General features: G+C 39.4%; 1 protein-coding gene across 47 annotated transcripts in view; it reads right to left on the bottom strand.

The window, feature by feature from the left end:
• Rims2 (regulating synaptic membrane exocytosis 2) overlaps nucleotides 1-26,166 on the bottom strand; it is a 520,587-nt gene that overhangs the window by 377,370 nt on the left and 117,051 nt on the right. For 12 of the 47 annotated variants that reach the window (XM_087555439.1, XM_087555408.1, XM_087555440.1 and 9 more), the window contains one exon: nucleotides 21,790-21,801. In XM_087555439.1, the coding sequence (XP_087411565.1) occupies nucleotides 21,790-21,801 (12 nt within the window). 47 annotated transcript variants of the gene reach the window in all.

The following is a 26,166-nucleotide window of genomic DNA, read 5'->3' as shown; positions in this document are numbered from 1 at the left end:
CCTATCCATAAGCCCGTTATTCCCTCTCTCTCCCCTTCTTCAATAAGGGTGTTTCTCTCCCCATCCACACAACCCTTCCCGTACTGCCCCCTGGCATTCCCTTACACTGAGGGTCCAACCTTGGCAGGACAAATGGCTTCTCCTTCCTTTGCTGCCCAACAAGGCCATCTTCGGCTACATATGCAGTTGGAGCCATGGGTCAATCTATGTATAGTCTTTGGGGTCAATCTATGTATAGTCTTTGGGTAGTGGTTTAGTCCCTGGGAGCTCTAGTTCTTGGCATTCTTGTTTTTGTAGGGTTGCAAGCCCATTCAGCTCTTTCAATCCTTTCTCTAATTCCTCCAACAGGGATTCCATTCTCAATTCAATGGTTTGCTGCTAGCATACACCTCTGTATTTGAAATGCTCTGGCTGTGGCTCTCAGGAGACATCTATATCCAGTTCCTCTCAGCATGCACTCTTTAGCTTCATCAATCTTATCTAGTTTTGGTGGCTGTATATATATGGCCAACATGTGGGGCAGGCTCTAATGGCCATTCCTTCACTCTCTGCACCAAACTTAGCCTCATATCACCTACCATAAATATTTTTATTCCCCTTTTAAGAAGGATTGAAGCATCTGCACCTTGGTCATCTTTCTTGTTCAGCTTCATGTGGTCTGTGGATTGTACCTTGGGTAATTCAAGCTTTTGGCCTAATATCAACTTATCAGTTAGTGCATACCAAGGGTGTTTTTCTGTGATTGAGTTAGCTCACTCAGGATGATATTTTCTAGTTCTATCCATTTGCCTATGAACTTCATGAAGTCATTGTTTTTGATACCTGAGTAGTACTCCATTGTGTAGATGTACTACATTTTCTGTATCCATTCCTCTGTTGAAGGACAACTGGGTTCTTTTCAGCTTCTGGCTATTATAAATAAGGCTGCTATGAACATAGTGGAGCACGTGTCTTTGTTATATGTTGGGGCATCTTTTGGGTATATGCCCAAGAGAGGTATAGCTGGATCCTCAGGTAGTGCAATGTCCAATTTTCTGATGAACTTCCAGACTGATCTCCAGAATGGTTGTACCAGTCTGCAATCCCACGAACAATGGAGGAGTGTTCCTCTTTCTCCACATCCTCACCAACATCTGCTGTCGCCGGACTTTTTGATCTTAGCCATTCTGACTGGTGTGAAGTGGAATCTCAGGTGTGAAGTGTTTTGATTTGCATTTCCCTGGTGGCTAAGGATGTTGAACATTTCCTTAGGTGCTTTTTGGCGATTAGATATTCCTCAGCTAAGAAATCTTTATTTAGCTCCAGACCCCATTTTTAATAGGATTATTTGGCTCTTTGGAGTTAAACTTCTTGAGTTCTTTGTATATTTTGGATATTAGCCCTCTATCAGATATAGGATTGGTAAAGATCTTTTTGCAATCTGTTGGTTGCCATGTTGTCCTAATGACAATGTCCTTTGCCTTACAGAAGCTTTGCAGTTTTATGAGATCCCATTTGTCGATTCTTGATCTTAGAGCATAAGCCATTGGTGTTTTGTTCAGGAAATTTTCCCCAGTGCCCATATATTTGCGATGCTTCCCCACTTTTTCTTCTATTAGTTTGAACATATCTGGTCTGATATGGAGGTCCTTGATCCATTTGGACTTAGGCTTTGTACAGGGTGATAAGAATGGATCGATTTACATTCTCCTACATGCTGACCTCCAGTTGAACCAGCACCATTTGATGAAAATGCTATCTTTTTTCCATTGGATGGTTTTAGCTCCTTTGTCAAAGATCAAGTGACCATAGGTGTGTGGGTTCAATTCTGGGTCTTCAATTCTATTCCACTGGTCTATCTGTCTATCCCTGTACCAATACCATGCAGGCTTTATCACTATTGCTCTGTAATACTGCTTAAGTTCAGGGATTGTGATTCCCATAGAATCTTTCTTTTATTGTTGAGTATAGTTTTAGCTATCCTGGGTTTTTTGTTATTCCAAATAAATATGCAAATTGCTCTTTCTAACTCTATGATGAATTGAGTTGGAATTTTGATGGGGATTACATTGAATCTGTAGATTGCTTTTGGCAAAATGTACATTTTTACAATATTAATCCTGCCAATCCATGAGCATGCGGGGTCTTTCCAACTTCTGAGATCTTCTTCAATTTCTTTCTTCAGAGGCTTGAAGTTCTTGCCATGCAGAACTTTCACTTGCTTGGTTAAAGTCAGACAGAGGTATTTTATGTTATTTGGAACTATTGTGAAGGGTGTCATTTCCCTAATTTCTTTCTCAGCCTGTTTATCCTCTGAGTAGAGGAAAGCTACTCATTTATTTGAGTTAATTTTGTACCCAGCCACTTTGCTGAAGTTGTTTATCAGCTTTAGTAGTTCTCTGGTGGAACTTTTGGGATCACTTAAATATACTATCATATCATCTGCAAATAGTGATATTTTGACTTCTTCTTTTCCAATCTGTATCCCTGGATCTCCTTTTGTTGTCTGATTGCTCTGGCTAGGATTTTGAGTACTATATTGAATAAGTAGAAAGAGAGTGGGCAGCCTTGTCTAGTCCCTGATTTTAGTGGGATTGCTTCAAGTTTCTTTCCATTTAATTTAATGTTAGCTACTGGTTTGCTGTACATTGCTTGTTCTACACTTAGGTATGGGCTTTGAATTCTTCTTTCCAAGACTTTTATCATGAAGAGGTGTTGAATTTTGTCAAATGTTTTGTCAGCATCTAATGAAATGATCATGTGGCTTTTATCTTTCAGTTTGTTTATAGAGTGGATTACATTGATGGATTTCCATATACTGAACCATCCCTACACCCCTGGGATGAAGCCTATTGGATCATGATAAATGATTGTTTTAATGTGTTCTTGGATTCAGTTTGCAAGAATTTTATTGAGTATTTCTGCGTCGATATCCATAAGGGAAATTGTTCTGAAGTTCTCTTTCTTTGTTGGGTCTTTGTGTGGTTTAGATATAAGCATAATTGTGGCTTCATAGGAAAATTGGGTAGTGTTCCACGTGTTTCAATTTTGTGGAATAATTTAAACAGTATTGGTATGAATTCTTCTATGCATGTCTGATAGAATTCTGCACTAAACACATCTGGTCCTGGGCTCTTTTTGGTTGGGAGACTTTTAATAACTGCTTCTATTTCTTTAGTAGTTATGGGGTTGTTTAGATGGTTTATCTGATCCTGATTTAACTTTGGTACCTGGTATTTGTCTAAAAAATTGTCCATTTCCTCCAGATGTTCCAGTTTTGTTGAATATAGGCTCTTATAGTAGGATATGATTAATTTTTGAATTTCCTCAGATTCTGTTGTTATGTCTCCCTTTTCATTTCTGATTTTGTTAATTTGGGCACATTCTCTGTGTCCTCTGGTTAGAGTGGCTAAGGGTTTATCTAGCTTGTTGATTTTCTCAAAGAACCATCTCCTGATTTTGTTCATTCTTTATATAGTTCTTTTTGTTTCTACTTGGTTGATTTCAGCCCTGAGTTTGATTATTTCCTGCCTTCTACTCCTCTTGGTGTATTTGCTTCTTTTTGTTCTAGAGCTTTTAGGTGTGCTGTCAAGCTGCTGATGTATGCTCTCTCCTGTTTCTTTCTGGAGGCACTCAGAGTTATGCGTTTTCCTCTTAGCACAGCTTTCATCATGTCCCATAAGTTTGGGTAATTTGTGCCTTCATTTTCATCAAATTCTAAAAAGTATTTAATTTCTTTCTTTATTTCTTCCTAGTCCAAGTTATCATTGAGTAGAGCATTGTTCAACTTCCATGTATATGTGGGCTTTCTGTCGTTTTTGTTGTTATTGAAGACCAGCCTTAGTCTATGGTGATCTGATAGGATGCATGGGACTATTTCAATCTTCTTGTATCTGTTGAGGCCTGTTTTGTGACCGATTGCATGATCAATTTTGGAGAATGTATCGTGAGGTGCTGAGAGGAAGGTATATTCTTTTTTTTCAGTACGAAATATTCTATAAATACCTCTTAAGTGTATTTCGTTCATAACTTGTTAGTTTCTCTATGTCTCTGTTTAATTTGTTTCCATGATCTGTCCATTGATGAGTGGGGTGTTGAAATCTCCTACAATTATTGTGTGTGGTGCAATGTGTGCTTTGAGCTTTAGTGAGGTTTCTTCTATGAATGTAGGAGCCCTTGTATTTGGAGCATAGATATTTAGGATTGAGAGTTCATCTTGCTGGATTTTTCCTTTGATAAATATGAAGTGTACTTCTGTATCGTTTTTGATAACTTTTGGTTGAAAGTCAATTTTATTCAATATTAGAATGGCTACTCCAGCTTATTTCTAAAGACCATTTGCTTGGAAAGTTGTTTTCCAGTCTTTTACTCTCAGATAGTAGCTATCTTTGTCTCTAAGGTGTGTTTCCTGTATGTAGCAAAATGGTGGGCCCTCTTTCCGTATCCGGTCTGTTAGTCTATGTCTCTTTATTAGGGAATTGAGTCCATTGATGCTAAGAGATATTATGGAATAGTGATTGTTGCTTCCTTTTGTTTTTGTTGTTAGAGGTAGAATTATGTTTCTGTGTTTCTCTTCTTTTGGTGTCATTGCAAGGAGATTACTTTTTCTAGGGTGTAGTTTTCCTCCTTGTGTTGGAGTTTTCCATCTATTATCCTTTGTAGGGCTGGATTTGTAGAAAGATATTGTGTAAGTTTGGTCTTGTCATGGAATATCTTGGTTTCTCTATCTATGTTAATTTTGTGTTTTGCTGGATATAGTAGCCTGGGGTAGCATTTGTGTTCTCTTAGGGTCTGTATGACATCTGCCCAGAATCTTCTGGCTTTCATAGTCTCTGGTGAGAAGTCTGGTGTAATTCTGATAGTTCTACCTTTATATGTTACTTGACCTTTTTCCCTTACTGCTTTTAAAATTCTTTTTTCTGTGTGTGTGCATTAGGTGTTTTGACTATTATGTGATGGGAGGAATTTTTCTCTGGTCCAACCTATTTGGAGTTCAGTAGGCTTCGTGTATGTTTATGGGTATCTCTTTCTTTAGGTTAGGGACGTTTTCTTCTATAATTTTGTTGAAGATATTTACTGGACCTTTAAGTTGGGAGTCTTCACTCTCTTCTATACCTATTATCCTTAGGTTTGATCTTCTCATTGTGTCCTGGATTTCCTGGATGTTTTGGGTTAGGAGCTTTTTGCGTTTTACATTATCTTTGATGGTTGTGTCGATATTTTCTATGGTATCTTCTGCCCCTGAGATTCTCTCTTCTATCTCTTGTATTCTGTTGGTGATGTTTGCATCTATGACTCCTGACCTCTGCCCTAGGTTTTCTATCTCCAGGGTTGTCTCCCTTTGATGTGTCTTTATTGTTTCTCTTTCCATTTTAAAATCCTGGATAGTTTTGTTCAATTCCTTCACCTGATTGGTTGTGTTTTCCTGTAATTCTTTAAGGGAGTGTTGTGTTTCCTCTTTAAGGGCTTCTACTTATTCCTGTGTTGCCCTGTATTTCTTTAAGGGAGTTATTTATGTCCTTCTTAAAGTCTTCCATCACCATCACAAAATGTGATTTTAAATCCAAATATTGATTTTTCCGGTATGTTTGAATATCCAGTATTTGCTTTGTTGGGAGAACTGGGCTCTGATGATGCCAAGTAGTCTTTTGCTTCTATTGCTTAGGTTCCTGGGCTTGCTTCTCACCATCTGGTTGTCTCTGGTGTTAGCTTGTTTCTGAAAATGGCTTGGCTCTCCTGTAGGTCTGTGTGTCAGCACTCCTGTAGACCTGAGTTGTTTTGTTTTGTTTTGTTTTTCAGCCAGATCTGGGAACAGAGAACTCTGCCCTCAGGTGTGTAGGAGCTCCTGGTAACTGGCTTTCAACTCTAGGCTCAGGCAAAAACCCAAAAGGTCGTGCCCCTGAATGCTCCTAGGTCCCTGTGCCCAGGGGGCACAGATGGAAGTAAGCAATTTCCTCTTGGGATCAGGAATGTGGGCAGAAAGTACTTGTCTCCTCTGAGTTCTCCAGAGTGGCCAAACTACTGAGGGTCTGTCCAGCTCTCTGCCCCACGGGATTTGGGCGCAGGGAGCTGTGGTACTGATTCAGTTCAGTTCTGGGCGCAGGCAGAAACCAGCCATTTCCTGCTCCTAATTGCTCCTTATATTTCTGTATCCAGAGGCACAGTTTCCTCTTGGGCTGGGAATGTGGGCAGAAGTGGGCAGAAGTGGTGGTCTGTCATGAGGTCTCAGCACTGTCCACACTTCTGGGAGTTCAGGTCTCTCCCCCATGGGATTTGGGTATAGGGAGCTGTTGGATAGATTCAGTTCAGTTCCACGCACAGCCAGAAACTGAAGTGTCCTATCCCAGAGGACTTCTGCCTTTGTGTGTTCTGAGTCCACCAGGCAGGTCTCTTAGAGCAGAATAGTTGGTCTTATATCCACTCTCAGGTGTGTAGGCACTCCTGGCGACTGGCTTTCAGCTCTCGGTGCAGGCTGAAACCTGAAGGGTCCTGCTCCTAGGTCCCTGTGCCCAGGGGTCACAGATGGCACTAGGCGATTTCCTCTTGGGTCAGGAATGTGGGCAGAAAGTATTAGTCTTTTCTTAGTTCTCAGGATTGTACCCACTTCTGAGGGTCCAGCTCTCTCCCCCACGGGATTTGGGTACAGGGAGCTGCAGAAACCAATCATATGTTTCAGAGTTCAGTTCAGTTCCAGGTGCAAGCAGAAATCAATCATATGTTTTCAAAGTTACATAAGAGGAAGTCCCACACCCGCGGATCCCGGCCCGCAGCAGCTCTCTGCTCCCAGACCCGGTGAGAGAGAGACCCAACCGCCTGGTCAGGTGGGCACTCCTGAGGCTGCAGAGCGGAAGAGACCACCAACACTGCTCACCCCTGCCCACATCACCTGGCCCAAGAGGAAACTGTATAAGGCCTCTGGGCTCCCGTGGGGGAGGGCCCAGGATCGGCAGGACCCCTGCGCCTGAGACACCGCCGGACCCTGAAGGAAACAGACCGGATAAACAGTTCTCTGCACCCAAATCCCGTGGGAGGGAGAGCTAAACCTTCAGAGAGGCGGACAGGCCTGGGAAACCAGAAGAGACTGCTCCCTGCACACACATCTCGGACGCCAGAGGAAAAAGCCAAAGACCATCTGGAACCCTGGTGCACTGAAGCTCCCGGAAGGGGCGGCACAGGTCTTCCTGGTTGCTGCCGCTGCAGAGAACCCCTGGGCAGCACCCCACGAGCGAACTTGAGCCTCGGGACCCCAGGTAAGACCAAATTTTCTGCTGCAAGAAAGCTGCCTGGTGAGCTTGGGACACACGGAAGCAGAATTTCTCTAGAACCGGGCACGTTCTGGGTTTACCGGAAGTCCCACACCCGCGGATCCCGGCCCGCAGCAGCTCTCTGCTCCCAGACCCGGTGAGAGAGAGACCCAACCGCCTGGTCAGGTGGGCACTCCTGAGGCTGCAGAGCGGAAGAGACCACCAACACTGCTCACCCCTGCCCACATCCCTGGCCCAAGAGGAAACTGTATAAGGCCTCTGGGCTCCCGTGGGGGAGGGCCCAGGATCGGCAGGACCCCTGCGCCTGAGACACCGCCGGACCCTGAAGGAAACAGACCGGATAAACAGTTCTCTGCACCCAAATCCCGTGGGAGGGAGAGCTAAACCTTCAGAGAGGCAGACAGGCCTGGGAAACCAGAAGAGACTGCTCCCTGCACACACATCTCGGACGCCAGAGGAAAAAGCCAAAGACCATCTGGAACCCTGGTGCACTGAAGCTCCCGGAAGGGGCGGCACAGGTCTTCCTGGTTGCTGCCGCTGCAGAGAGCCCCTGGACAGCACCCCACGAGCAAACCTGAGCCTCGGGACCACAGGTAAGACCAAATTTTCTGCTGCAAGAAAGCTGCCTGGTGAACTCAAGACACAGGCCCACGGGAACAGCTGAAGACCTGTAGAGAGGAAAAACTACACGCCCGAAAGCAGAACACTCTGTCCCCATAACTGACTGAAAGAGAGGAAAAGAGGTCTACAGCACTCCTGACACACAGGCTTATAGGACAGTCTAGCCACTGTCAGAAATAGCAAAACAAAGTAACACTAGAGATAATCTGATGGCGAGAGGCAAGCGCAGGAACCCAAGCAACAGAAACCAAGACTACATGCCATCATCGGAGCCCAATTCTCCCACCAAAACAAACATGGAATATCCAAACACACCAGAAAAGCAAGATCTAGTTTCAAAATCATATTTGATCATGATGCTGGAGGACTTCAAGAAAGACTTGAACACACTTAGGGAAGCACAGGAAAACATTAATAAACAAGTAAAAGCCTACAGAGAGGAATCGCAAAAATCCCTGAAAGAATTCCAGGAAAACACAATCAAACAGTTGAAGGAATTAAAAATGGAAATAGAAGCAATCAAGAAAGAACACATGGAAACAACCCTGGATATAGAAAACCAAAAGAAGAGACAAGGAGCTGTAGATACAAGCTTCACCAACAGAATACAAGAGATGGAAGAGAGAATCTCAGGAGCAGAAGATTCCATAGAAATCATTGACTCAACTGTCAAAGATAATGTAAAGCGGAAAAAGCTACTGGTCCAAAACATACAGGAAATCCAGGACTCAATGAGAAGATCAAACCTAAGGATAATAGGTATAGAAGAGAGTGAAGACTCCCAGCTCAAAGGACCAGTAAATATCTTCAACAAAATCATAGAAGAAAACTTCCCTAACCTAAAAAAAGAGATACCCATAGACATACAAGAAGCCTACAGAACTCCAAATAGATTGGACCAGAAAAGAAACACCTCCCGTCACATAATTGTCAAAACACCAAACGCACAAAATAAAGAAAGAATATTAAAAGCAGTAAGGGAAAAAGGTCAAGTAACATATAAAGGGAGACCTATCAGAATCACACCAGACTTCTCGCCAGAAACTATGAAGGCCAGAAGATCCTGGACTGATGTTATACAGACCCTAAGAGAACACAAATGCCAGCCCAGATTACTGTATCCAGCAAAACTCTCAATTAACATTGATGGAGAAACCAAGATATTCCATGACAAAACCAAATTTACACAATATCTTTCTACAAATCCAGCACTACAAAGGATAATAAATGGTAAAGCCCAACATAAGGAGGCAAGCTATACCCTAGAAGAAGCAAGAAACTAATCGTCTTGGCAACAAAACAAAGAGAATGAAAGCACACAAACATAACCTCACATCCAAATATGAATATAACGGGAAGCAATAATCACTATTCCTTAATATCTCTCAATATCAATGGCCTCAACTCCCCAATAAAAAGACATAGATTAACAAACTGGATACGCAACGAGGACCCTGCATTCTGCTGCCTACAGAAAACACACCTCAGAGACAAAGACAGACACTACCTCAGAGTGAAAGGCTGGAAAACAACTTTCCAAGCAAATGGTCAGAAGAAGCAAGCTGGAGTAGCCATTCTAATATCAAATAAAATCAATTTCCAACTAAAAATCATCAAAAAAGATAAGGAAGGACACTTCATATTCATCAAAGGAAAAATCAACCAAGATGAACTCTCAATCCTAAATATCTATGCCCCAAATAAAAGGGCACCTACATACGTAAAAGAAACCTTACTAAAGCTCAAAACACACATTGCACCTCACACAATAATAGTGGGAGATTTCAACACCCCACTCTCATCAATGGACAGATCATGGAAACAGAAATTAAACAGTGATGTAGACAGACTAAGAGAAGTCATGAGCCAAATGGACTTAACGGATATTTATAGAACATTCTATCCTAAAGCAAAAGGATATACCTTCTTCTCAGCTCCTCATGGTACTTTCTCCAAAATTGACCATATAATTGGTCAAAAAACGGGCCTCAACAGGTACAGAAAGATAGAAATAATCCCATGCGTGCTATCGGACCACCACGGCCTAAAACTGGTCTTCAATAACAATAAGGGAAGAATGCCCACATATACGTGGAAATTGAACAATGCTCTACTCAATGATAACCTGGTCAAGGAAGAAATAAAGAAAGAAATTAAAAACTTTTTAGAATTTAATGAAAATGAAGATACAACATACTCAAACTTATGGGACACAATGAAAGCTGTGCTAAGAGGAAAACTCATAGCGCTGAGTGCCTGCAGAAAGAAACAGGAAAGAGCATATGTCAGCAGCTTGACAGCACACCTAAAAGCTCTAGAACAAAAAGAAGCAAATACACCCAGGAGGAGTAGAAGGCAGGAAATAATCAAACTCAGAGCTGAAATCAACCAAGTAGAAACAAAAAGGACCATAGAAAGAATCAACAGAACCAAAAGTTGGTTCTTTGAGAAAATCAACAAGATAGATAAACCCTTAGCCAGACTAACGAGAGGACACAGAGAGTGTGTCCAAATTAACAAAATCAGAAATGAAAAGGGAGACATAACTACAGATTCGGAGGAAATTCAAAAAATCATCAGATCTTACTATAAAAACCTATATTCAACAAAATTTGAAAATCTTCAGGAAATGGACAATTTCCTAGACAGATACCAGGTATCGAAGTTAAATCAGGAACAGATAAACCAGTTAAACAACCCCATAACTCCTAAGGAAATAGAAGCAGTCATTAAAGGTCTCCCAACCAAAAAGAGCCCAGGTCCAGACGGGTTTAGTGCAGAATTCTATCAAACCTTCATAGAAGACCTCATACCAATATTATCCAAACTATTCCACAAAATTGAAACAGATGGAGCCCTACCGAATTCCTTCTACGAAGCCACAATTACTCTTATACCTAAACCACACAAAGACACAACAAAGAAAGAGAACTTCAGACCAATTTCCCTTATGAATATCGACGCAAAAATACTCAATAAAATTCTGGCAAACCGAATTCAAGAGCACATCAAAACAATCATCCACCATGATCAAGTAGGCTTCATCCCAGGCATGCAGGGATGGTTTAATATACGGAAAACCATCAACGTGATCCATTATATAAACAAACTGAAAGAACAGAACCACATGATCATTTCATTAGATGCTGAGAAAGCATTTGACAAAATTCAACACCCCTTCATGATAAAAGTCCTGGAAAGAATAGGAATTCAAGGCCCATACCTAAACATAGTTAAAGCCATATACAGCAAACCAGTTGCTAACATTAAACTAAATGGAGAGAAACTTGAAGCAATCCCACTAAAATCAGGGACTAGACAAGGCTGCCCACTCTCTCCCTACTTATTCAATATAGTTCTTGAAGTTCTAGCCAGAGCAATCAGACAACAAAAGGAGATCAAAGGGATACAGATCGGAAAAGAAGAGGTCAAAATATCACTATTTGCAGATGACATGATAGTATATTTAAGTGATCCCAAAAGTTCCACCAGAGAACTACTAAAGCTGATAAACAACTTCAGCAAAGTGGCTGGGTATAAAATTAACTCAAATAAATCAGTTGCCTTCCTCTATACAAAAGAGAAACAAGCCGAGAAAGAAATTAGGGAAACGACACCCTTCATAATAGACCCAAATAATATAAAGTACCTCGGTGTGACTTTAACCAAGCAAGTAAAAGATCTGTACAATAAGAACTTCAAGACACTGAGGAAAGAAATTGAAGAAGACCTCAGAAGATGGAAAGATCTCCCATGCTCATGGATTGGCAGGATTAATATGGTAAAAATGGCCATTTTACCAAAAGCAATCTACAGATTCAATGCAATCCCCATCAAAATACCAATCCAATTCTTCAAAGAGTTAGACAGAACAATTTGCAAATTCATCTGGAATAACAAAAAACCCAGGATAGCTAAAGCTATCCTCAACAATAAAAGGACTTCAGGGGGAATCACTATCCCTGAACTCAAGCAGTATTACAGAGCAATAGTGATAAAAACTGCATGGTATTGGTACAGAGACAGACAGATAGACCAATGGAATAGAATTGAAGATCCAGAAATGAACACACACACCTATGGTCACTTGATTTTTGACAAAGGAGCCAAAACCATCCAATGGAAAAAAGATAGCATTTTCAGCAAATGGTGCTGGTTCAACTGGAGGGCAACATGTAGAAGAATGCAGATCGATCCATCCTTATCACCCTGTACAAAGCTTAAGTCCAAGTGGATCAAGGACCTCCACATCAAACCAGACACACTCAAACTAATAGAAGAAAAACTAGGGAAGCATCTGGAACACATGGGCACTGGAAAAAATTTCCTGAACAAAACACCAATGGCTTATGCTCTAAGATCAAGAATCGACAAATGGGATCTCATAAAACTGCAAAGCTTCTGTAAGGCAAAGGACACTGTGGTTAGGACAAAACGGCAACCAACAGATTGGGAAAAGATCTTTACCAATCCTACAACAGATAGAGGCCTTATTTCCAAAATATACAAAGAACTCAAGAAGTTAGACCGCAGGGAAACAAATAACCCTATTAAAAAATGGGGTTCAGAGCTAAACAAAGAATTCACAGCTGAGGAATGCCGAATGGCTGAGAAACACCTAAAGAAATGTTCAACATCTTTAGTCATAAGGGAAATGCAAATCAAAACAACCCTGAGATTTCACCTCACACCAGTGAGAATGGCTAAGATCAAAAACTCAGGTGACAGCAGATGCTGGCGAGGATGTGGAGAAAGAGGAACACTCCTCCATTGTTGGTGGGATTGCAGACTGGTAAAACCATTCTGGAAATCAGTCTGGAGGTTCCTCAGAAAATTGGACATTGAACTGCCTGAGGATCCAGCTATACCTCTCTTGGGCATATACCCAAAAGATGCCTCAACATATAAAAGAGACACGTGCTCCACTATGTTCATCGCAGCCTTATTTATAATAGCCAGAAAATGGAAAGAACCCAGATGCCCTTCCACAGAGGAATGGATACAGAAAATGTGGTACATCTACACAATGGAATATTACTCAGCTATCAAAAACAACGAGTTTATGAAATTCGTAGGCAAATGGTTGGAACTGGAAAACATCATCCTGAGTGAGCTAACCCAATCACAGAAAGACATACATGGTATGCACTCATTGATAAGTGGCTATTAGCCCAAATGCTTGAATTACCCTAGATCCCTAGAACAAACGAAACTCAAGACGGATGATCAAAATGTGAATGCTTCACTCCTTCTTTAAATGAGGAAAAAGAATACTCTTGGCAGGGAAGGGAGAGGCAAAGATTAAAACAGAGACTGAAGGAACACCCATTCAGAGCCTGCCCCACATGTGGCCCATACATATACAGCCACCCAATTAGACAAGATGGATGAAGCAAAGAAGTGCAGACCGACAGGAGCCGGATGTAGATCGCTCCTGAGAGACACAGCCAGAATACAGCAAATATAGAGGCGAATGCCAGCAGCAAACCACTGAACTGAGAATAGGTCCCCTATTGAAGGAATCAGAGAAAGAACCGGAAGAGCTTGAAGGGGCTCGAGACCCCAAAAGTACAACAATGCCAAGCAACCAGAGCTTCCAGGGACTAAGCCACTACCTAAAGACTATACATGGACTGACCCTGGACCCTGACCCCATAGGTAGCAATGAATATCCTAGTAAGAGCACCAGTGGAAGGGGAAGCCCTGGGTCCTGCTAAGACTGAACCCCCAGTGAACTTGTCTATGGGGGGAGGGCGGCAATGGGGGGAGGGTTGGGAGGGGAACACCCATAAGGAAGGGGAGGGGGGAGGGGGATGTTTGCCCGGAAACCGGGAAAGGGAATAACACTCGAAATGTATATAAGAAATACTCAAGTTAATAAAAAATTATAAGCCCGTGGGGGAAAAAAAAAAAAACAAAGTTACATAAGATATAGAATTGGAAAATGTATACTTTGATACTAAAATATTTTAATATGGTAAAAAAGTTAAACCACTTTTTCTTTCAACTCATAAAGAATGTATCAGTCATTAAAAAATTCAAAATAATAACATGAAATTGATAAAGTAAAATAAATAGAAGTGTGGTGGCTGTGGGAACCCTAGTAGAGAGGTTCTGCAGGCGGAGGGCAGGTCACACAGGAGTGGAAATGGACTAGAAGGAAAGACTCAAGAGCAGTAAGAAAGACCGAGGTGAATCGTGGATCCACATCAAGAGGTGGCATCTGCAGATAAAGTGGGCTAGGAAGAGGGGCTCCTGCCAACAAGCTGCAGCAAGACTGAGGTAAGTCCACAGAGACCACACTTGAGAACAGGAAACACAATAAAAGTTGCCTACTTCAATCCCAGCCTGAGAAAATTATCCCGCTCAGCTTATTTGCAACTAATAATTTCAAAACTATATTAAAAATGAAAATATATTTCACTCATTCAAGAGAACAAGTATTCCCCCAGAACTACTATGTAATAAGAAAAGGAGAAACCTCTTGCCTGCTCATCAGCAACACTGTCTACAAGCATTGAGTGAACACATAGACAACTACAAAAGTACGGTCCACGTCCAGATTGGTCAGCTAGCTTCTAGTGAGCTGATGACCAAACTTCGTAATGGTTAAATAATTTGAACATCAAATATGTACTTCTAATATTTTAGTACTTATTAAATGTTTGTAGTAAATAAAATAAAACTTCAGCCAACCTATATGTAAACTACAGGTAAGAGAGTAAATCTCAGAACAATATAATTAAGATAGTAGCAAAAACATACAAAATTCAGAAGAAGTATTGATAACATCTTTTAGGTATTCTCTGAAAGAAATATCTCACTCACTTTAGAAGAACTCGTGTGACTTTATGGAAAAAATGAAGGAGACTCTAAATGGAATAAGCAAAGTGTGGAAAGAAATACAAGCACTGAAGACAATGGCGTCTTCTTAATCAAAGATGCAATTAAAAATAACTTGAAAATTAAAGACTGGAGAGATGGCTTAGTAAAGTGCTTGCATAAAGCCTGAGTTAAGATTCCCAGAACCCACGCAAAATATCATGTATGACAGCATGCTCCCCAAATCTCAGCACTGGTGAGGCAGAGGCAGGCTGGGGTGTACTGTCTAGTTGAAATGGTAAGATCCTGGTTCAACGAGAAACCTTGTCTCAAAACAAAAGAAGTTAAAGTAGAAAAGAATATAGGAAGTTAGGAAAGATGGGCTAGCACTTATTAAAAGCACACAAACAGTTCCATGAAATCTATTATGATTAATATATAAAAATATACTTTGGGGGCTGGAGAGATGGCTCAGCAGTTAAGAGCACCCGACTGCTCTTCCAGAGGTCATGAGTTCAATTCCCAGCAACCACATGGTGGCTCACAACCATCTGTAAAGAGATCCGATGCCCTCTTCTGGTGTATCTGAAGACAGCTACAGTGTACTTATATATAATAAATAAATAAATAAAAATATATACTTTGGAAAAAACAGTTAAGCCAGCACATCCTCTCTGCAGAAACAGTCCCTGAGGAATCTCTACCTAGTCACTGAGGCAGGTCAGATATTGTGGGTGGCTAGAGCTATGGAAGAGCTATTCTTAGAGATCCAATTTGGCCACATCTCAGGTTGATTATACTCTGGTGGGCCACATTGTGTGAACCAAGAGAATCTGTTTTAATAAAGTGCTGAAACTTAATTCCTATTGAAGTTATATTTATCTCACAGGACTCCAGTTCAGAGCTTCTTTATGAGCTTCTTGCTTATGCACAGTGCTATCTAGTGAAAGCATTCAATATATAACACATACACACATGCGTGCACACACACACACACACACACACACACATAAAAGTGAGAGGCCTCAAGACATACAATTGTCCTTAACAGCTTATCTTAGGGTTTATATGAATCAATACTGAGGAGAAAAGCCACTGACCATTCTGTCAGACTGAAGGACAGCAATCCCTGGGACATGGAGAAGGACACACCTTAGAATAAATACCGACAAGTGCAGAGAGCACAATAAAGAAATAATTGTGACAATGTTTCATTGACTATTCACTTATATTTTTTTAGGTTCTCCTAAGATTAAATAATTTCACAAAATATTGAGATACTGCTATAAAAAAAAAAAAAAGAAGCAATCACCAAGACTGAAGTAGCTAATCTAGCTAAGTCCTTTTAAATGGCTGACACTGTTTCTAGGTTGTGAATGATAAGCTTTTAGAAGAATGTAGAGATGGCACTTAAACACTGTTGATGGGGACATAAATTAGTACAAACTTTATGACAAACAACATGGTACTTCCTCAAAAGTACCATGATACCTATGACACAATGCAGCAACACACAACTGAGTGTACAATCCAGCAACACACAACTGAGTATGTTTCCAAAGGAAATAAAATAAGAACAATGAGGAGAGGGGCTGGAGAGATGGCTCAGTGGTTATAAAAGCAGTGACTGCTCTTCCAGAGGTCCTGAGTTCAAATCCCAACAACCATATGGTGTCTTACAACCATGTGTAATGGGATCAGATGCCCTCTTCTGGTGTGTCTGATATACAGTGTACTCATATACATAATTTAAAAAAAAACAATGAGGAAATGTCAGAACTCCTGAAATTACTGCAGCACTATTCAGGACAATCAAAAGATAGAATCAACTTAGGTATCGATCAACAAATAAATGGATGTATAATAGATATAAATGTGTAAATCTATAACAAGAATAGGCAATGGAATCCATATATAAGAAAAAAAACAAAATCTTGCCACATCTGGCAACATGAATGAGCATGGGGTGCATTATGTTATACAAAATAAGCCATGAGGAGGGAGATAAATAGCACATGCTCTTGCTCATATGTGAAATCTCAAAAAAACTAATTTTATAGGAGAGTAGGATGGTAGTTCCCAGGGAGAAGAAAGAATATTGGATACAGATTATATATTAATTTGGACAGAGAGGGCAAATGCCTGAATAGAGAAACACATAGTAACAGAATACAGGAGGTGACTGCTTAAATCGGGGACTGGATGTAAAGAGCAGGAAGAGAAGTACCAAACTGGGGCTGTGACATTATGGAGTTTTCTCTTGGGTGATAAAAATGTTCCACAGTTGATAAGAGTGATGGCTATGCAATTAGTGAATATACCAAAACTACTGGATCGTATATTTATAACGAGAGAGTTTCATTTGAGTTATGTTTTAATAAAGTTGTCCAGAGTTTTAAGCAAAGAGAGAGTCCCACTGAAACACATTATAATCAATTCTCAAAAGGCAAAAACGGAATTCTGAAAGCAGAATGACTCATCACATACAAGCACATTCAATGACACTACAAGCATATCTCTCTTAAGACTTTGCAAGTCTCAGTGATACATAGAGAGTGCTGACACTAGAAAACAGCTAACACACACACACACACATACACACACACACACACACACACACACACACACACACACACACACACACACACACACACCAGAGGACTCCCCGGTCTGGCCTCAGAGAGAGAAGGGCCTAATCATGGAGAGACCTGAGGCCCCAGGGAATGAGGGTGCAGGGATGGGGACACCCTCTTGGAGACAGGGAAGAGGAATGGGATGAGGAGCTGTGGGAGGGCAGAGGACCAGAGGGGGTTACCAACTAAAATATAAAAAAATAAAAGTACTAAAAAAGAAGGTGAGAGGAGAGGACCAAGCTCCACAAAGTTGTCCTCTGCTCTTTGACTTCTATACATGTGCCAAGGCAGGCATGTGCCCCGACATGTACACATCATGCATGCATATATATTTTATATATATATATATGTATGTACATATATATATATATATATCATCATAATCAATGACATCTAATTTTAAAAGAAACAAAAAATTTGATTGCTGGTAGCAGAAAAATCTAGTATTTTCTCTAGTTGTAAAAAGTTTTCTAACAGCCTTGGGTCAGTGGCTATGATGATAACCTGTAAATTTCAACTTGCTGCATGGAGAAACTCCTACAGAATTAGTGAAGCGCACCTCTAGATGAATCTCTGACAGTATTTCTCAGGAGGACAACATAAGAAAGCTACTTGGAGGAAAGGGCTGCCCTGACAGTGATCTTAACACCCAACCGTCTGAGACCACAGGTGGACAGACATAAAAGAAGAAAAGCCGCCGACTCAGGCACACTCCACTCTCTGAGCCAACTGTTCATTGCTGCTGCTTTTGCTTCTTTGGACATTAGACTCCATCAAGACTCCTTAGTCTTACAACATGGACTTCCAACATCCAAGGAGCTTCAAGTCTCAGACTAGAAGTGCATCATTGGAGTTGGGGATTTAGCTCAGCGGTAGAACGCTTGCCTAGCGAGCGCAAGGCCCTGGGTTCGGTCCCCAGCTCCGAAAAAAAGAAAAAAGAAAAAAAAAGAAGTGCATCATTGCCCACCCCAACAGTTCTGAGTTTTCGAGGTTCTAGAACTGAGCAGCTCTCAGGTACTCTGCCTTTCCAGCATATTAAAAGCCACTTTTGACCTATGACCCCTCCAGTCATGAAACCCAGTCCAACAAACTCACTGGTTCTGACCCTAAAGAACATTCCTTCAACTACATCCCAATGACTCTAAAACTTTGGGTCCTTTCTTCATGGTAACAAATAACAAATCATGTCAGCATATCACATTTGCATTAAGAGACAGTGTTGACTTTTGTGCTAAATATCATGACTTGCCAGAAACTTTTAGAAATTTTCTTCTGTGTCATGTACTAGAACTGCATTATACACCATTTCCAGTTTCAAGGAGAGCTAAGACAGTTTTGTAGGTTTTTATACTTTTTAAATATAGACTGCAAGAGAAAAGGAAATTGAAAATATCTGTTGGGGACCCCAAAAAGTAGGGTGCACATTTTCAACTACTCAACCTTTCAAACATATCTTACATGTAATATATTTGCCTCTTCCCTAAAGAAGGCAATTCTAAAGCCTCATCTAACTAATTATCAAAACAAACTCCGAACTAAGAGTCTTCAAAAGCAAACAAAGATACATCATGTGTAGTGGTGAGTGAATCACTGTGAGCCACTGACCTATGTACTCAAACGATTCAATAAGCAACAAAGGAAAAGGTGACTTCAGTAACAAATTCAAAACCAGAGGAATGGGAATGTATGGTGTCAACTGTCCATAGTCCACAGCAAAGCCTATAGAAGAATGACATTGTTCCCTGTTCACCTGTCTAGCTACCCCAATTCAGTCACTCAAGAAGCCTTTCATCACTGTCATCTGTATCCCTGACTCTATCCTTGATGAGGAAAACCTTTACTCATTATCACCCTTGTGGGACTAGTGCTGACGTATATGCTTTGGGGGAACTGAAAAGCTTGTATGTCCACTGCTAATATGAGTATAGCTTGGTGTATTCCTGTGGGGCAGAAGAAATAGTATTTGCTATCAAGGTTAGTTGCTTTAACAATTAGATTTAACAATTCAAGTGGTTGTTAAATTTAAATTCATTAAAATTGAATTTACTCATCAATAATATCAATAAAACCTTCCTCAAATGTTTAACAGCTACGTGTGAGTACAACCTTCTGTGTAAAGAGTCACAAAATGGTCTGTCCAGCTTTATTTGCATGTTCCAAATCCATACAAACTAATACATGTTATCTATTATTCACCTCTTAGCTAACTATAGACTGATAAGTATATAGTTAAATGTAAAACAATGACTTCGTGGAGTTTACAAAGCAAATATGACACATCACTTGTAATTAATTTCAATGGTTACATTATGTCATCAAGAAATACTACAATAGCTGATATAATTTATACTTTTCAAAAATGTTATAACACATATATGATGTGAATTCGTGTATACTGCTGTGAAGTGAGGGTTGCTCTAAAGCTTTAAATACAGCAAGATATGCAGCTAAGTCATTTTCTTCCTGCATTAAAATAATGACTATTAGACGACAAGGTTAACAGGACCTAAACCAATAAATCAAAATCTTTACAGAAGTTTAATAATGTTTCAGACAGAACTTAAAGGAAGGGGTAATCATTCTTATCCCAAATTTGATGTCTGTTTCGTGTTTACCCCCAAGCATTTCAAAGGACATCTCAGTACTTTGTATTAATGTGGTAACTCTTAAATACCCAAGTAAATGGTACCTTTGCGGCAACTTTCACAGCCAGTGATAATGGGAGCCATTCACTGAAAATAAGTTATCCCACTTAGTGAAAATTCCTTCTGCTGGCTCCCAGAGATAACTGGGAGACTCAGGGGAGGACCTGGCCAATTATCCCAGAAAAATGCTGCCTCATCCAAAACTGGAAGCTCATAGTGGACCCAAGACATCTTTAGGTTACTTTTAAAAATAAAAGAAAGAAAGAAAAAAGCTATTTTATTCTAATTAAGCCAATCTTCAGGTAGAAAGGGCTTCTAAAATACGAACATGAGCTCTGCCATTAGCAACCCAACTTCCACTCCAAAATCACTGAAATATTCATGGGTAAAATTAACTCTTACAAAACCCTTCTTCTACCTGAGAAATAAACAGCGGGGAGCTACCACAGACACAAGTTACCGGGTGATCTTTTTCTGCACGTTTATAATGTTGAAAAATAAATCCTAAGCTATGACTAATTACACAGTGTAAAGAATGAATGACCTGTCGCTAGAAGCCATGTTTATTTAAGCTGATTTTAGACAGTGAGAATGTTACTGATCAGAACATGAAAACTAGATTTCCACCATTAAATTTCCAATTTCCAGGATAGGAGCCATGTTATAAAGAAAAAAAAAAAACAGATAGTAGTTAGACCATTATGTATGCTATATTAACTCCAAACACAAAAGTTGCCATAGAGACTCTAAAGGTGATTAACTCCATGGGTTGTCTATCTGTGGGTAACTGTGGTAGGAAACAGGTGGTAGAAAGCCTCTGGGTTCTCTAAGAATCACCGCCAAACAAAAATGACGCACAGCTTGTGAGGTAATTGACCTGTTAATCTTCAACACGGCCCCTAAGGCTGTTAGGATTTCTACAGAATTTTTAAAAGAAAGGGAAATAATTATATTGTCCTTTCTTCTACTCTGAGATTTCATTCCAAATCCATGTTCAGTATTTGCCACAAGATAAATTGTTGCCAACTAAGTAGCTGAAGACTATCAAAGGAAGTGGTTCCCGCTGGTTTAAAAACATGGTACTGCTTAGAAGACTTTAACTACTTTGAATGTGGGCCACTTGAAACTCAAAAATTTGAAACAGCTCAAGGCTGAGTTTGACTCATCAAAAGTTATCAGAATAGAAATACTGTTCTTTATATGCAGACTCACCAGTCTCTAGAGCAAATCTAAATGCAAATCAGACATTTATGAAAAATGTCACTAACTCCTCAAACTGTTGAGATAAACAGAAATATATTAAATATTTATGATAAACACAAGAGGCATGTTTCAGTGAGCCCACTTTCAATTTTAGTTTGTTGTTATAGTCATAGACTAGGCATTGAGTTGGAAACTTTATAAAAGATGACCAATATGAGAGTGAGTTTAGGCAAACATGTAAGGCACTGACCATAATACACAATGCTGTGAGGTCATAAGTGCAAGGCCAGCCCCCGCCTTCCCAGGGTCTTGAGAATGGCAGAATTGGATGAACGCAACATCAGTAGGTGGCAAATGTTTTCCACCAGAGACACAATAACAAAGTATTAATTTGTAAAAACTCAGGGATCTATAAAGAATGGATATTTTCATCTCTAATTCAATGAAATGCAAGTTGTTTTATCAGTAAAATCAGCAAGCTTAAATATGCTATACTGTTTAGCAACTGTCATGCAATAACCAACAAAATACATAGAAGGATAAAATTAAATTCAACTATAAAATTAAATTGGCAATAGTAATAAGAAAAAGTATATTAGACAGAAAGAAAAAGACTCTAACCACTTTGTCCTCCTGGTGTGAATATCCACGAAAGCAAGTTTAAAAAGACAGAAAAGACAAAACAAAAAAAAAAAGGAATGATTAATTCCATTATTAACTGAGAGCAGATCTTAAGAGTTCATTAGTGAAATAGAAGTCAGAAAATGTTTACACTTTGACTCAATTCTAAAATTTCAACTTTATATTAGGAGGGAAATTTTCCCATTTATTTCATTAAATTCAAATAAAAGCATGCCAAATATCATAATATATTGATATAAACAAAATAATTTCCATAAAAGCAGTTAAATAACCAAATATCAGAAAAGAGAAAATGCCCTTTCACAATTCAACCTTAACTAAATCCTGAACTCAAGGAAAAAATTTAGAAATATTTACATATAAAAATGATAAAATATAGCATTGGTCAATTCATCAACTACCAAAAGTAGACAAAATGAAGTATTACATGAATTACGCATATCTGCTTCATAAATAATGTATTAACTTAGATTTTCCTAAATCTTATATAAATGAAAATAAAAATTAAAAACTCATGATAAAATATTATATTTGGCAATTGTGGGTCTTAGTCCCAATATTGTAAATGTAGAAACAAAACAAAGAAGATGCATATAGTCAAGTCACTAAAAGGTAAATAATCAAAAAGGCATCTTGAGGAAGGAGATACATTGAAGGATAGGAAATAGTGACAGATAGCTAAAATGAAAGTAGATAGGTGGAGTCCAGGGCGGAAAGGCTTAAGCAGGTAGAGGTACCAGGATATGGAGAAAATAGGGGAGAGAGAGCTAACCCAAAGAAAGACTATGTGGAAGAGGCCATATGGATGCCTACAATCTCATAATTCAAAAATATATTTGGAGGGTTAGTAGACTATATAAAGCATTTTAAAAATTGGGGGAGTACTGGAGTTTAAGTGATTAAGTAGGGTTAATGCAGTTGATGGGAACTAAACTCAGAACTTCTAGAAGAACAGGCAGTAACTACTGAGCCATCTCTGGGTTAAACAAAACTAAGGATGCTTTCTTTTTAAGCTTTATGAATATAATTAGGAAGCTAAGTATAAAATATAACTGTATCTTTATTTAAGAGTTCAAACAGAATTATTCCACATAGGTGAATCATGCCACTTCCAGAAGATTTGGTTTATTAAATGAAAATCATAATTCAAGATATGGTATATTTCTCTACAAGTTATGCTTCAGAGAAGCTCCAAAGGTTTCCAGAACAAAGTAGACGACTGCTACTGGCCTTGGTTACCCACCGAACCTACATGTTAAGACTTTTGCTGAAGACATGACACGGTATGCCTATAGAGCATAGAGAAACCAATCTTAAACTAACCAAGAAACATCTTCCCTGTAGGCTAGCACTCCTAGTGCCAGAAGTTGCTATGCAGTTTCTAGGGAAGAAAATATATGAATGGCCCAACCCAGCGCTGCACCCTGCATACTATAAAACCAACTTATTAGGTTAAGTGGCCCCACTGATGTAAGAGGGGCACAATTTTTATGGGCTAATTAACAGCTCTTGGTTGGATTTGACACTGCTCCATAAGAAGTGTCATGCCCCGTAGTGTAACACGGCTCAAATGCCTATGTCTTTGAAGACAGTCAAGGAGGGCCACTAGGACCTGTTGTTCCTATTTTGATAAATGCCCATGTCATCAAACTGCCTTCTAAATATCTGTTTACACATGAAGACTTGGGCTTTTCTCAACCTTTGACAAAGAAACTTTTTGGCAATGATTAGCAGTCAATAGAAATACACAAAACTAGTCAGTGTGCAGAGAGGAAGACACTGAGTGTCCAACTCTTAACAGGACATCTTTATCAATAATCACCAACACTGTGGGGGAGAAGGCAGAAAGCAAAAGCTGAAGGATGAGGAAGAGCACTGTAACACACAGTCATCTATCTACTTACACAAGAACTACACAACAGACCCAGCCGGGATTCTCACCAGGCAGGAGGGAGTCTCTAGGCCCCACCCTCACTGAAGAGACATTGAGAGAGAGCTGCTGGTGAGGAAGATTCTTTTATTTAATGTGTCCCCAGCCCCACTAGTCTATTCCTCTGCCCCATACCTTTTGATTTTTGAGAAGGTCTAGTTGTGAGACATTTGAGGGAAGGCAGGGAGGATAGGATAGACATATGGTTAAGATTCACTGTATAAATGTATAAAATTCTCTAGGATAAAGAAAATTATTATTAAAAAAGTAAAATTCCAGAGCATGTCCAATTGACAGAGGTCAATGCTAGCAGCAAACCACTGAACTGAGAACAGGACCCCCTTGGGAGGAATAAGAGGAAGAATTGAAAGAGCTGAAGGAGCTTGCAACCCCATAAGAACAACAATGCCAACCAACCAGAGCTCCCAGGGACTAAACCACTACCAAAAGACTATCCATGGACTGACCCAGGGCTCCAACTGCATATGTAGCAGAGAATAGCCTTGTTGGAGCACCAGTGAAAGGGGAAGCCCTTGGTCCTGTCAAGGTTGGACCCCCAGTGTAGGGGAATATTCGGGGGGCCAGTAAGGAGGATGGATGGGGGAATACCCGTATGGGGGAGGGGGAGTGGATGGGGGCTTATGGACAGGAAACCAGGAAAGGGAATAACATTTGAAATATAAGTAAAGAAATAAATCTAATAAAAAAAGTGAAAAAAAGTAAAATTAAATGTTTAAAACATGATGATGATATGGATCCCAAAATACCATGCCTATGATATATACATCAATATTTTTCTTCCGTTCATTCATTCAACAGTTAACACACTGATCTACTGCATACCAAGTACACAGAAACATACTGAGTAGACAAAGTGAATTTAAGAGATGCAATCAATTAACAATAAAATTCAAGAATACTAGATTAGAGATCTGTATAATCCAGTGTAATAACACAGGAGTAAGTAGTTAATTCATACAGAATTTCCTAAGAAGGATCACAGGGGAGATAATGCTTATGGTGACCAAAACAACTGTCCATCAAGTAGGTAAGGGTTTTAGAGTGAGGCCGAGAGGGAAGAGTATTTCTGACAGTCGTAGTATGATGAGCTAACGCATAGCAGACATAGACAAGTGCTCACAGTGTGGTTTGTTTGGGACATGGAGAACAAAGTGAAGTTTTCCTAAGGTTATCCAGGAGACAGACCATGACACTCTTCATGGTATAGTGACTTAAGTCACTCAAGAGATAAGGAGTTGCTACTGCAAAATGTGTTTGAGAAGCCAAGACTAGAGCAGACAGACCAGTTAGAAGACTAGAATTAAATGATATTCTACAGAGACACCACCAGTAGTTTACATTTAGAAACAAAAATAATAAATTTTTAAAACTTGTGGGGAAAGAGTGATAAAGAAATCTGAGACCGAGGTGACAACTTGTATTAATACTATTTTAAAAGTTAAAAATTTCAGGAGGAAATCTGAGCATTAGTCCAAAAATAAAAATGATATAGGAAATCAAATTAGGAAAATGGAAAATCTAAGACATTTATAAAAGAATTATAAAAATATTTCAAAAGACTGAAATGTCTTACTTCTTTTATGGATATTAATTATTTTATTTTAAAACAGCTTAATAGTAAGTATTGGTAATATGTTTAATATATGATTTCATTGTTAATTGTTTGGGGCTAATATTTGAAATTTTAAATGATTTAATAGGAGTATCTTAAACTATCATATGTCTCTGTTATGATTAGAATTTCTACAGATAATGTTAATCTCCCCATATATTCTAAATAGTATTTCCTAACTTGAAACTCACCCTTGCTACTGATCGATACAGTAATAATTGAGGAGCTCAAGTTCGCCAAGAGTTTGAGAGCAAATAGCTAGTAGATGCAGTTCTCAAATGCGCACGTGACCAGAACTTGTCCTACTGTGCATTCAGTCGTCGTTCTGGTCTCCAAAATAAACCCAATAATTACTGGCTTATTTAGAGTCTTAGAGTCTTATACACCCTCAAGTTAACATTAAAGTTTAAGTGTTTATAATAAATTTTCAGGGGTATTATTAATAGATGTGATTAAATACATGTTTATCAGATCTTGGTACTACATACTTAGTAGTAGTATAAGAAAAATGTCAACCATGCACTCTATGTGACAAATCAGTACCTGTTGTCAAGCCATCAGACAAATCTAACTTTCAAACACCGTCCTACTCATTTTTAATTAAATAATTGTCATTGTGGGATACTTGGAAATTCAACTTCTTTCCAAAATTTAATTCTACAAACCATGAATGATGCAATAGAATCCTGTGAAAGATTTATTTAATTATATAAATTTGCTTTGTCCATTCCTCAAATTTTGGTAAACCATAGGTTTCTAAAATAGTAGTATTTTCAATACTTTCATATTATAT

Source organism: Rattus norvegicus, chromosome 7 (genome assembly GCF_021556685.1).
Source record: "Rattus norvegicus strain SHRSP/BbbUtx chromosome 7, alternate assembly SHRSP_T2T, whole genome shotgun sequence".
Taxonomy (NCBI): Eukaryota; Metazoa; Chordata; class Mammalia; order Rodentia; family Muridae; genus Rattus; species Rattus norvegicus.
This window is presented reverse-complemented; position numbering and strand designations above follow the sequence as displayed.